At 33.8% G+C, this 14,923-nt stretch overlaps 2 protein-coding genes and 1 long non-coding RNA gene across 3 annotated transcripts in view; 2 read left to right on the top strand and 1 right to left on the bottom strand.

Annotated features, from left to right (window-relative positions):
• Positions 1-6,187, top strand: part of LOC134695245 (uncharacterized) — a 22,823-nt gene extending 16,636 nt beyond the window's left edge. Inside the window, exons 3-6 of the mRNA XM_063556462.1 lie at positions 264-1,042; positions 1,634-1,837; positions 2,329-2,487; positions 3,063-6,187. Coding sequence (XP_063412532.1) covers positions 264-1,042; positions 1,634-1,837; positions 2,329-2,487; positions 3,063-3,194 — 1,274 coding nt within the window. The 3' untranslated portion in view covers positions 3,195-6,187. The remainder of the gene's footprint in view (positions 1-263; positions 1,043-1,633; positions 1,838-2,328; positions 2,488-3,062) is intronic.
• The window catches only part of LOC134693995 (uncharacterized), a 146,048-nt gene that overhangs the window by 107,472 nt on the left and 23,653 nt on the right, over positions 1-14,923 (bottom strand). The gene's annotated exons all lie outside the window — the stretch shown is intronic.
• LOC134694826 (uncharacterized) overlaps positions 1-14,923 on the top strand; it is a 17,998-nt gene extending 3,075 nt beyond the window's left edge. The window contains exon 2 of the mRNA XM_063555889.1: positions 12,924-14,923. Coding sequence (XP_063411959.1) covers positions 12,962-14,923 — 1,962 coding nt within the window. The 5' untranslated portion in view covers positions 12,924-12,961. The remainder of the gene's footprint in view (positions 1-12,923) is intronic.

The following is a 14,923-nucleotide window of genomic DNA, read 5'->3' as shown; positions in this document are numbered from 1 at the left end:
TTAATCACAATCCAAATTTAGAGCGGAATTCAGCTTGAATGTTGTGTCCATACTTGCCCCAACCGTTCAGGGTTCAACCTCTGCGGTCGTATAAAGCTACGCCCTGCGGAGCATCTGGTCCTATATATTTGGTGACCTTTTCACTGAAGATAATACATCAATGTAAAGTAACATATAAGTAAGCATTTGTTCAAATCATTTTTTTTTTTTTCAAATCTTTACAAAAGTTAGTTGAATCATTACAGTTAATTCTTATTTTTCAGGATATGGTGGCAGTCAGCAACCCAAACCAGCTCGCCAACAGAATTTAGACTCCAGCAGTAAGACTCATCAAGAGGCTATTCGTCTCATTGAACAACACAAACAACAAGAAATGATGAGGATGCAGCAGCAACAAGACCATGCCAAACTGCAAGAGATTCAGAGGCAAGAAATAGAAAGACGGGAAGAGATTCTTCGCCAAGCAGCCTTGAAGTCACGAGATGGCGTTCCATCAACATCAGCCAGTACGTCTCAACAGTCGGACCGAGACCGTCAAACAGCTTCGGTGCCTGGCAAGCCAAGGTCTAGTCACTTACCTAATCATTCAGAAAGTGGACCAAGTGTCATGGACCCCAGAAATCTACACCATCTTCAAGGACCCAGAGGTCATGGTGCATTCGCCGCACCCACTGGCGAACTGATTCAGGGAATACCAGCACACCTGTACAGGGACCCAGAATTTCAACAGAGAGTACACACTGCTGCAGCTCTTCGTATGCCACATCTACTGGATCCACATATGTATCCACAAGGATACCCACTTGGACTGCCTCATCCCTATCTTGGACAGGTCGGTGGATTGCCGATAGACCATCCACACTTGGCAGACCAAAGGCCTCCATCACAGGGAGGTAGTAGCCATGGTATGAGGTCACCACCACCTAGGCAGGCCCATCAAGCCGTCGCCAAGAGTCCAGCAATTCCAACCCAGCCACCAAACAGACAACAAATGCCTGATCCTCCACCTGGTGGAGAGGGGAGCTTACTCAGTTTGCTACAGGTTGGTGTTTTAAGACCAGCTGTCTTTGATTTTATTCCAGAATTGAATGACATCTAAAGAGATTTTTTTTGTAGGATGTATCCCTTACAGAAATTCAATACACATTCCATAGAATGTCTATTGGAACCATTTATAACATGCAAACTCAGTGGCTTCAGTAATTCTGGAACCCCTGTAGGATTGTGTTAATATTATACTTCAGATATTTAGATACAGCATATATAGTTGAAACATGATTTGCACTACATGAAACGCAAACAATTATATGAATTAAAAATAGACACTCGTATACATCATAAATCAGTACATATAATTAGAATTTGGGCCCTTATACAGTTATTAAGATAGTTGTAGCATTTTGTTATCAATTCAGTTTAAAAGTTGGATGACCATAAAGTAAAAGGGACTGTTAGCAAGGTTAGTTATAACAAAAACAGCCATCAAAATAGCAAGTGATCACAAGAAGTCAGATTTTATAATGTCTCCTGGTCTCCTCAATTTGTGATGCATGGAACTTGTCCATATTTTGGAAATTGTCTTGAACTTGTTAAAGATCATGAATAAAATATGTAATCTGAATTTCTATTGTAGCGGTATCCAGTAATGTGGCAGGGAACATTGGCGCTGAAGAATGACAGCTGTGCTGTACAGATGCATGTGATTTCTGGATTCAATTCCCTCGTCCAGACGGCTCTCCCACAACAGGTTGTAGAAGGGACATGTCAGCCATTGAGAATTGCCCAGAGAATGAGACTGGAAGCAGCACAGCTGGAAGGGGTTATTAAAAGAATGCAGGTACGATTCTGAAAAGAAGTAGAAATTTATCTTTTAAGATTAGTGGACTTGTTTGCTTTCATGGATACATGATCTTCTTGTTATGAACCATTCTCATCAAAACTAATAGAAAATTTGAACTTTGTTGGTTAATGTTCTTTAGCTGTACCTAATAAATCTAGGGAGTTAGTACCCCACAAAAAGTTAGGAAGGCATGGTATGTTAAGTTTCACTAGTTTCAAAGTTGAATTTAAGTAAAAAGATAAATGATAGACATATAATTTTGAGGAATCAGGCAATTTTGGCAATACCCTGTTGTATTGAAATAAATTCTAACTGATTGAGCGTATCTTAAAAAGCTATACAAGGCAGTGATTTAAAAATTGACTTTCACGTCACTATTTACAATTGTCCAGTAATATTTTGTCAAACACTACTTTTTATGATCAGAAATGTGAAGTTATTTCTGCCTAGTCAAGTGAAATCAATGCAGTTATTCATTTCCTTTACAGTATGACAAAGATTATTGTATGTTGTTGGCTTTGCCTTGTGGAAGTGACCATGATGATATCATCTACCAGACCAGAGCCATGTCAACAGGCTTTATACAGTACTTACAACAGAAACAAGCTGCAGGAATTGTCAATGTGGCTGACCCAGGCTCACAACAGGTATTTTATAAAGACAAGCAAATAAGAACCCCCCACCAAAAAAAAAATATAAATAAATAAAAAAAATCTTGTTTTAAGAAGGTAACCTAGGCTGATGGAAATAACTATTAAAATCATCAGTACAATTTTGTCTGCAATATCCCAAGCTTCTAGGATCAAAGCTTTTAGCTAATCTGTTTCAGGTAAATGCTTAAAATACATTGGTGAAACTTGACTTTTACAAACACATCATTGATTTAAAGAGTTATCTCCCTGAACCAAGGTCTACCCTCTTTAGACTGAATGAGATCTTTTATAGGTTTATAAATTGGACAACTTAACAACTAGTGCGAAATATAAGGTATCTGGCCAGCAATCAAAATGATGGTTAAATAGTTATACATTTTTTGAAGGAAAAATATCAAAGGATAAAAAATAGCCAGAATATACCGTAGACCATCAAAATCTAAAGCGAGAGAGAGCTAACAATTAACTGGCTTTAAACAACAATGAAAATGCATACACCAGTCTCAGTCAATTTCATTGCGTCTTTCAATATATTATTTTATAAACAAATCATTTGTTTTCTTTTTCAGCCTGCCTATGTTGTGCACATATTTCCCCCATGTGAGTTTTCACATGAGACTTTGGGAAGATTGGGATTTGAGCTTTTACATCAAGTTCGCAACCTGAGCCATCTTTTAGTCATCATTACAACAGTGGCTTAGATTTTGTAAGATGGAATATGTGTCTTCACTATCATGGATTTGACTCACTCCCGGACATGACATTATTAAACACCGGATTGGACAGAAGATGTATTTCTCAAAATGACACTGGATTTAACTTAAAAGTGCTACACACGTTTGATGTTAATAATGGAGAATGGATTATTATTAAATTGGATTTTTGTATAAAATCAGTTTATATAGATATTTATGATTGGAATTTATGTGGATGATTTTGTAGAAGGAATATATTAACACGGATATATTATTATGCTAATATGATAATAACAAACTTATGAAATATTCTTTAAAAAGGATACACAACTTACATACTAAATATTTATATGTATGTTATAGATAACGAGAATTTGACCAGTTCTCAATATGGATTACGTATTTACTTATATTGGGATATACTTGTACATTTATTCTCTCTAACATGGATAATACAAAGTGCTAGTACTTGAAGCAGTAGTGAAATGTACATTGCTATTGTCGACTGCTTGTGGATTTATTTAATAATGTTTTTAATGTATGGAAAGACTTATCACTGGGATTAATATTTTCAGAGAGAGAGATAATCTAATTCAATATTGTGTTCCATTACTTTCGGTGGAATTAAAATTTCATAGAGAATTTCAATTTAATGTGGTATATATATTGTGATTAATGGAATTTTACTTCATACACTGGATTTTAAAAAAAAATAACCAAGAATGTTGCCATTTTGAGTTTTTGAGTTGGCATTTTTTTTTCTCAGCTTTGTGGTATCTCGTTCCACATTCATGAGGGACATAGATATTTATTTTTATTTGTTTTTTCTCAGGATTATAGATGGGTTTTTTTATATATTCTGCCTGGAAAGCTGTTCGTTTTTTTGAGACTGAATGATGTGGAATTATTATGACTTTCAAGCATATTGTGAATGCTTTCAAAATAGAAATCCATGGATAAGACTTGAGCCGTATGGCTGGCATAATCACCTTGGTGATAGACAATGTGACATGTGACAGGACGTAGTTAATGGCGTCAGTATTGATCTCAGTACATTTAGAATTGGTGAATTCGTCATAGGGCAATTTTTTTTCATCGTTAGTTCATGTTCTCATACCATTTATAATTAGTTTGAGCAATGTTTGGAAGGCAGCTTACGATTCATTAAAACTTTCGTTGGAAATTTAGGGAAGTGATTGTCTAAGAAGTGCTGGGTCACTCGTAATATTTTAACAGTATTTTTGAGTCGTTTAGAACAAAATGTAATTATTCGCTTGTATGTTTTTCCTATTCTTTGTTTTTCTTTTTTAAACTGCACTTTTGAAGATATATTTATAAAATCTATAATATGAATTTTTCACTTTAGAAGTTTTGTGAATTTTAAAAATTTAGAATTTAAATTAAATTTTTGCTTTATATAAAAGTTTTTTTCCTAACGTTAGTTTAATATATGGATAATGTTTTTTTCTAATATGTAAATTTTTTGGTCGAGCTTAGTAAGGAATTGCATTGTTTTATTTTTTCTCTCATTTTTTTGCATTAAAAGGCAGCAGATTTTCAGATAGACCATTTTCATTATAGCATTTATGTCATTATTGCTTTCATTAATTATACAGAACCAGAAATGTATTCAAAAAATAAAAACATGGAATTTTCAAAAATTAAAAAAAAATCTTTAAAAACCTAAAAATAATTTCCTCTTGCATTTGGTCAATTTCGTAAAATGTATTCAACAGAAAAGAAATGTATGCTCTTATTCATCTCATTATCATAAAAATTGGAGGTTAACTTTATAATTAGATAGTTTAAGCATGCCTAGAAAAATTAGTGGCACCCATTATTATGCGGCATAATGTTTTATGCTACCATACTAGATGTTCTTGTAACCAAGCTTAGTGTTATTAAATAGTTAAAACATATCGTAACCTCAACCTATCATAGTAAACAGGCCAAAGATGTGAATGAGAAAAAATGATGAATGCGAAAAAATTATTTATTGGGATGAGAGTGGTTTTTTTTTTGTTATCTCCCCTTTTGTACATATAAACAGTTGTAAATACGTAAAACAAAAAAAAAACTTTGTTGTGTACAGTTGTTGTTAGATTTTTTTGTTAAAAAGAAACAATGTATAAATCCCTCCTGTACATAGTGTAAAATTTTGTGTTATTTGTATATATAGTTAGCTCCCTTTACTACTCTTGGTAGGCAAGAAATACGGGAGAATTAAACATAGACGACCAATTTACAGTTGTTGTTGAAGGTTTTTTTTTGTGTTTATATAACTGTGACAAACACTTGCTGTGGACAGCTTGGTTATTCTGTGTATATCAGTTTGAAATTTATTTTTTGACGCTTGTGGGATTTTGTACCGGATTTTTTTTTTTACAATTTTAAAAATTTCTGTCAAAAAGGACATATTTATTCTTTCTTTACAGATTTAACTCTTGGGAAAAGCTAAGCTTCCAGATAAAATCTTTTTATTAAATTAAAATTTTTACAGAGAGAGGTTTTCATATACACTATTTTGTTAAAATTCTTTGAGAAATTCATTTACACTACAAGGCCAATTAAATGGCTCTTGTATATGATATGAACAAATAGAAAGTGTTATTTTAAAGAAAATTAATCTATTAAGCACTAAACTTTTTCCTGAAATCCAATGTTAATAAAAAAAAAAGTAACAATATTTATTCTCTTCTAATCCTAATATTCTGGTAGAAATTCTGACAGCAAGATTATAAAAAAAGTGCTTGAATGTGCAATTGAGCTGCCATTTTCAAGTTTTGATGTATAAATGTGTGTGTGTGTTTGTGTAAATGTGTGTGACTGTCGTAGATGGAACTGTGATACTGTTTAGTCTATACAGAGTTTTATTTTTGTAAATTATTTTGTACATTATCTAGGCTCAATATTACTTGTACATTATTGTATGTCCCACGTCATTCAGTCGTCTTGAAGAACTTCCGCTTTAAACAAAATAAAATGAAAATTAAATATAACATACTTGTTGATTTGTTTTTAAAGAGTGACATATATTCATGGTTATTATATATACTTATATACAATTCAGCTGGTAAAAAATATACAATTCAGCTGGTAAAAAGATCAAAACAGGTTGGTTTACAGTGCTATAGATTGTGTATGCTCACCTTATGATGGTTTTGGGTATTATGTTTTGTGGTTGGTCTCCATCAGGTCGAGTTGGTTTACCATGAAATTGTCACGTCACCTCCATACCCGTAGCCAGTGGGGGTTCGGACGACCTACCCCCTGAAAACAAATAAGCACTGTTAAAGTCAATGTTCTGTTGAAATTGTGACTGTTAAAGTAGAGTTTGGGAGTCTCCCCTTGGAAATTCCTGGCCACGGGCCTGACCTCAAATATGTGTACATGTGTTCATTATAATGTATTTCTGTGTCAAACATCTATATTTAAGAATTATGGTTATTTATTAATCATAATCTGGCATTATAACCATTAATCAGGCATTATAACCATATGGCTTTCCTGGTGTAATCATTTTAGATTATAGGCCAAATTGTGGTTTTGGTGGTTAACTGAACATGATTAAGAGAGCAGGGCTTGAGACTCTATGGAGACATATTCCTTTAAAAATGCAAATTTGAGTTGTACAAAAAATCATTTGTTTAAATTCCATTTTGTTCCCTTGGTGAATTTTTAAAACAAAGTTTTTTCCATGGAGAAAAAGAAAAAATGGATTTATGTATCTATTAAGTTCTTTATAAGTGTAACCAAGATGGATGTGGTTTTTATTTTTCACTAAGTTATAAGTTTTAACTTGACCTAACAATATTTATGACTATTTACATTACCACACAATATCATATAAACAAAGTACAAAGAAAGATAACTGATTGAATACATTGAATTTACATCATGGACAAATAATGTAGCAGAACGTCTGTCTTTCTTGTGGTCTAACATGTCTAGTGGTAATTGGTATAAATCATTGTATGAATCGAAACCTACAGTTATGGAGCTGATAATTGATTTAGTTCAAGTGATAATTAATTTTCTTCCTAGACAGGTTGTAATTAACTGAAATTTCCTGATTATCATGGCAAGACCATATTTTGACCCAAAATGGTTAACTTTTACAAATTGTGACTGAACCAAGACATGGATATGACAGTTGTTATCCAATAGTTCAATGTGTTTGAGATTTTGATTTTGCTATTTGTTGAGGGACTTTCTGTTTTGAATTTTCATCAAAGTTCATTTTTTTGTGATTTTACTTTTGGATTCATTATTTTTGTGATTTTACTTTTGGATTCAGTGATTGTTTTTGTAATTTTAGTTTTGGTCTTATTGGCACTCATACCACCACTTCTTGTATCTATATAATCTGGTACTGAAGGTTCACTATTTTTTGTGAGATAAATATTTTCATGGATTGTGTGTGTATAAGTGAAGGATAGATTCAATGAAGAAACATTTTCCAATCGGCTTAAAATGGGGATTTGCTTATTGTTGAAAGTGCATGCTTATGTCTCTTTGGATAGCTGTCTCACATAACACAAGTAAACACAAAATAATAAGCAATATAATACAGTATTTAAGTAAGCTCACAATTACTGAAAGCAAGCTCAAAGTACTCTGATGATTTATAATGAAATCGTAACATCCTGCACTCTAGTACTGATGGATGTACTTCATATATGATTTTATACAGCAAAAACAGAGACCGCAAAGAAGACAAAAAAAAAGAAAGAATTTCAAACTAAAAAGCAATAGAAACTTTTAATTCACTTCAAATTTTGTGGATTCATTAGTAATTGTTGGATACCGATTTTTCATGGATTTCTTAGGTACAGGTGAACCACAAAATTATTTTTTCAACTAATAACACATTTTCTATAGGCTTGTATGTAAACTGCCAAAGCAACTAAATTAAATTTCCCCAAACATGTTATATTTCATTAATCCACGAAAATTGGTACCCATTAAATTAAATGAATCCACAGTATCAATTAGTACACTGATGTATACACCCCAAAATACCAGACACAATAACATTGCAAATAGTGTAATTGTAACAATAGGTATAGGAAGTGTTAACGAAATATTTGAAGGCCTATTCCTAAACTTATCAGCTTGATAAATAAAATACTACTGCCATAAGTTTGTTCCAATACAGTACATTTGATCAAATTCCTGCAAATGGCATCAGATTTCATTCCAAAATCATGAGAAATAATCTCTACATCATATGGAATTTGTTAATAAATTAGACCAAGATTCATTAGAAGGGACAGACCATCAGAATCAAGGGAGGATAAATCTTACCAGTTTATCAAATTTTTTGTTTGAATATTCATGTTTGTCATAACTATTATTTGTTTTTCGGTCTGTGCATCTGTTTGTTTGTTCTTTCATCTGTTCATCTGTATGGACCGCTTCAGGTTAAAGTCCAAACAACTTGAAACTTATAGGTACACATGTTCTCTCTGATATGATCTTTCTAATTTTAATGCCAAATTAGAGTTTTGACTCCTATTTTACGGTCCACTGAACATAGAAAATTTTAGTGCAAGTGGGGCATCAATGTACTGTCAGTATGGACACATTCTGATTTTCGTTTATTTTTATACGACCGCAAAATTTGAAAAAATTTTCGTCGTATATTGCTATCACGTTGGCGTCGTCGTCTGCGTCGTCGTCGTTGTCGTCGTCGCCCGAATACTTTTAGTTTTCGCACTCTAACTTAAGTAAAAGTCAATAGAAATCTATGAAATTTTAACACAAGGTGTATGACCACAAAAGGAAGGTTGGTTTTGATTTTGGGAGTTTTGGTCCCAATATTTTAGGAATAAGGGGCCAAAAAGGGCCCAAATAAGCATTTTCTTGGTTTTCGCACTATAACTTTAGTTTAAGTTAATAGAAATCTATGAAATTTTGACACAAGGTTTATGACCACAATAGAAAGGTTGGGATTGATTTTGGGAGTTTTGGAATTAGGGGCCAAAAAAGGGCCTAAATAAGCATTATTCTTGGTTTTCGCACAATAACTTTAGTTTAAGTAAATAGAAATCAATGAAATTTTAACACAATGTTTATGACCACAAAAGGAAGGTTGGTAGCGATTTTGGGAGTTTTGTTCCCAACTGAATAAGGGGCCCAAAGGGGCCAAAATTAAACTTTGTTTGATTTCATCAAAATTGAATAATTGGGGTTCTTTGATATGCCGAATCTATCTGTGTATGTAGATTCTTAACTTTTGGTCCCGTTTTCAAATTGGTCTACATTAAGGTCCAAAGGGTCCAAAATTAAACTTAGTTTGATTTTGACAAAAAATGAATCGGTTGGGTTCTTTGATATGCTGAATCTAAAAATGTACTTAGATTCTTGATTATTGGCCCAGTTTTCAAGTTGGTCCAAATCGGGGTCCAAAATTAAACATTGTTTGATTTCATCAAAAATTGAATAAATAGGGTTCTTTGATATGCCAAATCTAACTGTGTATGTAGATTCTTCATTTTTGGTCCTGTTTTCAAATTGGTCTACATTAAAGTCCAAAGGGTCTAAAATTAAACTTAGTTTGATTTTAACAAAAATTGAAATCTTGGGGTTCTTTGATATGCTGAATCCAAACATGAACTTAGATTTTTGATTATGAGCCCAGTTTTCAAGTTGGTCCAAATCAGGATCTAAAATTATTATATTAAGTATTGTACAATAGCAAGTCTTTTCAATTGCACAGTATTGCGCAATGGCAAGAAATATCTAATTGCACAATATTGTGAAATAGCTAATTTTTTTTTTAATTAGAGTTATCTTTCTTTGTCCAGAATAGTAAGCAAGAAATATCTAATTGCAGAATATTGTGCAATAGCAAGATTTTTTTTTAATTGGAGTTATCTTTCTTTGTCCAGAATCAACTTAAATCTTTGTTATATACAATATACAATGTATATTCACTTTTAACTACCAACTGATAAATTAAATTAATCTTTACCATTCAGTGATAACAAGCAGTTTTTTTACATCTTAATATTTTATGATGTATTTAAATTAGAAGTTATTGTTGCAAACTCCATTAGAAATTTTAATTGAGATTAGTTTTGGAATAAGGGAAAGGGGGATGTGATTAAAAAATTGGGTTTAATTTTTCTCATTTGAAATTTCATAAATAAAAAGAAAATTTCTTCAAACTTTTTTTTGAGAGGATTAATATTCAACAGCATAGTGAATTGCTCTAAGAGAAAACAAAAATTTTAAGTTCATTAGAACACATTCATTCCGTGTCAGAAACCTATGCTGTGTCAACTATTTAATCACAATCCAAATTTAGAGCTGAATCCAGCTTGAATGTTGTGTCCATACTTGCCCCAACCGTTCAGGGTTCAACCTCTGCCGTCGTATAAAGCTACGCCCTGCGGAGCATCTGGTTATAACACGCTCGGACACTGATGCTTTGACCTCATTCAACGCATAAAAATGATTAATCTCTTCCTTTTCTAAAACAGTCTGAACTTTCTTTGCCTTGAACTCCTGTCCCATATCCGTTCTTATTCTATTTGGAACTCTTCCTGTTTTGAATATGTCTTGAAATGCAGTTGCCACGGACTCGCCTTTTTTATCTTTTAGTCTTCGTAACCATAAATACTTTGAAAACACATCGATGACTACCAATACATATTTATATTCTTTGTTGTATTTTGAAAACTTCACCATATCCATAAGGTCAGCAGACCATTGGTCATCTATGCCGGCAACAACGATTTCCGTTCTATTTTGTGGTCTCCTTAATGGTCGTTGTAAACTGTATGGTTCTTGGCTTTGTAACCATTTTCGTATCTTATATTTACTAATTTTGTACTTCCCTTCTTTTTGTACATAATTATAAAGTTTGTCCGGTCCAGAAAAACTAGCAGGATTTGACGGAATGAAGTAAATTTCCTTTAGATATTTCTCCCATGCAGACATGTTGTCAACACAAATATCAAAATGAATATAATAAAACCCATGTTATACTGTACGTTATAAAGGACTAGTCTTCCTCTTGTATATCTTTGTCAGTGTCCTCTTCATCATCCTCATCGTCTTTATCCTCAGTATCAGTATTCATTTCAAAGTAATCATCATCAAATAATTCATCAAATTGATGTCGCTTTTTCATGAGAATACGCCGAATTTGAGTTTCGTAATCTGTATGTTTTTAACAATATCCTGAATTTGTTGTACAATGTCAGAGTGTACTTTGCTTTCCTCCAGGGGGACGATCAGTTTCAACAATTCAGTATAGCGTTTAAAAAATTGACGTTGAACAATATGGCTTATTTTTTCATTGCTTCGTTGAATTGCATCTTCCTCATTCATACCCTCTCTCACGTACTTGTCATATTTTTTATCCCAAGTATCTTTCGCTGTATTAACGGCTTCATGTAATAGGGTTTTATATCCTTCATTGTCGTCCATATTAACATCTTCACTACTATCGTCTGAACCACTATCATACTTAATCCATTCTGAGGCTGACTTTTTTGAAGGACTTTCATTTCCTAGGTCTTCATTGTCTCTTTTCCTTTTCAAATATTCGTTTTCTGGACACCAATTTTTGATATGTCTTTGTAAATCGTGCATGCTGTCAAGCACTACTCCACAATCGTCACAGGAGGGCATGTTTTCATACGTCTGTTCACCACGACCGTCTTCGTAAGAATAAGAAACGGGTGAATGTTGGACTGTTCTTATAGTATCATTTGAAGTAGGAATGACTTCTTCGGTCTTTGCTGATTGTGGCTGTAAAACGTTTCCAAGCAGTCGGTTCGTTTCAGGTGTCGTTGGTTTTAAATCCAGAAGAAGATAGCCAAATGGTTGACTAGTTGATTCTTCAAATTTTTTTAAAAAATATAGTCCTTTTCCCGGATACATTTGTTTGCCTAAAGTCATTATCTGTTGTTTATCGACAGGGTTGTTAAATAATACCAAGTAGTGACAATTTCGTCTCTGTGTAGGATCTTTACTGAAGTAAAGATTTTGATTTAGTACTACAACTGATAGATTTCTATGATGGCTACCTTCCGTAAACAAGTCAGTGATTCTAGGATCTTTTGCTGATGTTGACATTAGATCGTCTAAAATTATCATATTTCTTACACTTGGGTCTATATAGCTATCCTTCTCTAAATCAACTGATATCCCTTGTATAAATTCAACATATATGGTCTAACCGTTTTTTGTATTTCGTCGTAGAGTGGTTGCCAACGTCTGTATAGCCATAGTATTCTGTGAATAGTGGGCTGTATCAATCTTAAATTTTGAAGAAGTTGTTTCACAAAAAATGTTTTGCCACATGATGTTGGTCCGCTTACCGTCATCGTGAATGGATGAAAAAAACAAAGTGTTCTGTTTCCTCCTTCCGGGGCGGCGGCGTATCTTCATCACGCGGCGGTGGTGGCATATCCTCATTACGCGGTAGCTGCTGGTCCCCCCTTTGCGGCGGCGGCGGCGGCGGCGGCGGCGGCGGGTCTTCATGACTACTCTGCGGATATGGTTCAGTTATTCCATGTTTGTTTCTATGATGTCGCATCATAACGTCTTTTCTAGAAAATTGAAGTTTACATACGGGACACGTTTTATCGTCCATCTGTTCTCTCACGAAGGCAGCTGTGAAATGATATATCTATCCAGAGTTTCAATTTATATATTTATATTTAGTAACACGGAATTATGGGTAAACATACTAGTATTTAAGATAATTTGTTTTTTCAGAATCCATTCATTTACATTTAAATAACAAGGAAAGGAGGATGCCTAATAGATTTGAATGTCAACAATGCGGTGCATCATTTGCTAAAGTTGGGATGTTAATCAATCATCGTCGACAATTTGGACATAAGGATACTTTTCCATGTACAATTTGTCAGAACACGTTTGGCCGAAGGGATAATCTAGATCGTCACATGCTGAGACATCGGGATGGGTCTTTATTCCAATGTAAAACATGCGGTCTATTGTTTTCAAGAATTGACAGTCTACAACGTCACACAGAAGAAAAACATACCCAGACAGGAGGAGGATTAAAAAGAAAAGCCACGAATGATGGAAACCCAGTCTTCAAGCGACACGTAACAAGGAAAGACAATACGGAACAGTTTTATGACCTACGTGTACTGTCAACTCAGCCTATACCTAAATTCAATACCACAACGACTCGTTACAAAGTATCATTCAAAGAATTAGAAGTGCAGGATTTACCACAGATTTTGAAAACTTTACGACTTTTGTTTGGATCTATTATCAATAACATAACAGAGTTTATGCAATCAACAGATCTTATCCGATTGTCAGTTCAATGTCCTGAGTTGGACTTTCCTATAACAATACCGTTTATGAAAGTATCTCAATTGTCCGTTGAAACATTACTACGTGAAATAGAGAGGGTATTGCAGTCGTATGAACAATTTGTATTGGATGATTCACTTGAAATAGAGATGACACACGTTGAACTCCCTGTTGGTGGTACAAGAAATCAAGGAAAATATGTTGATCTGGAGCGATTTATGAAAACTAAGCAATGTATTCTTACCATACGAAATAGAGATGATCTATGTTGTGCCAGGGCATTAGTTACCGCAAAAGCAAACCTAGACAAACATGAAAAATGGAACAGTATTCGTCAAGGCAGAAAAATTCAAGAACATCTAGCAACTGATTTACATACTCTTGCGCATGTTCCCCGGCATAAATGTGGAATAGAAGAAATCAAAAAGTTTCAAGCAATGATGCCAGAATATCAAATACATGTTGTTTCAAAGGAACACTTCAATGGAATCATATTCCAAGGACCAGAGGCAGAAAAAAAAATTTATTTGTATTTTCACGATGAACATTTTGATGTGATTACTAGTATGCCTGCTTTCTTATCCCGTAGTTATTATTGTCACACATGCAAAAAGGGATACCAACATAAAGAGGAACACCGTTGCAATAACATCTGTACATCATACCATAAAATTCATGAAAAAAAAGATGACAACTGGCTATACTGTAACGACTGTAACCGTCATTTCAATGGTGAAGAATGCTATAGACTACATGCACAGACTACCAGGAAAGGAAACTCTACATGCAAATCATACATTAGATGTAAGATTTGCAGTCAAACTATTAATAAGAAAATGCATAAAAAAGAACATATATGTGGTGAAATATATTGCAAGACTTGTAAAGATTTCTACGAAGTTGGACATCTCTGTTTCATGTTGCCGGTTGAAGGTGACAAGTTTACAGAAAACAATTTAAACGACGATATGAGCACTGTAGATGAGGATGACACCAAAAACCAAGTTTATATTTTCTTCGATTTCGAATGCACTCAAGACGATCTAGTTGAATGTGAGGACGGGTTTAAACCAGAACGAGACACCTCGAAATGCAGGAATTGTAAAAAAACTAAATGTGGAACTTACGAACACAAACCAAACTTATGCGTTGTACAACAAGTATGCTTAGAGTGTTTAAAAGAGGATCTGACACCACTTAGTGTGTGTGAAAATTGTGGAAAGAATGAACTTATTTTCAGTGGAATGAATACGACATATGATTTTTGTCAATGGCTTTTTTCTGGAGAAAATAATGGAGCCACAGTGATCTGTCACAATTTCAAAGGATATGATTCTTTTCCCATTCTACAATACCTGTACCAGAACGGTGTTCTCCCAAAGATTGTTCCAAGTGGAGCAAAAAACATGCAACATACGTATGATTGA

Source organism: Mytilus trossulus, chromosome 13, assembly GCF_036588685.1.
Source record: "Mytilus trossulus isolate FHL-02 chromosome 13, PNRI_Mtr1.1.1.hap1, whole genome shotgun sequence".
Lineage (NCBI taxonomy): Eukaryota > Metazoa > Mollusca > Bivalvia > Mytilida > Mytilidae > Mytilus > Mytilus trossulus.
This window is presented reverse-complemented; position numbering and strand designations above follow the sequence as displayed.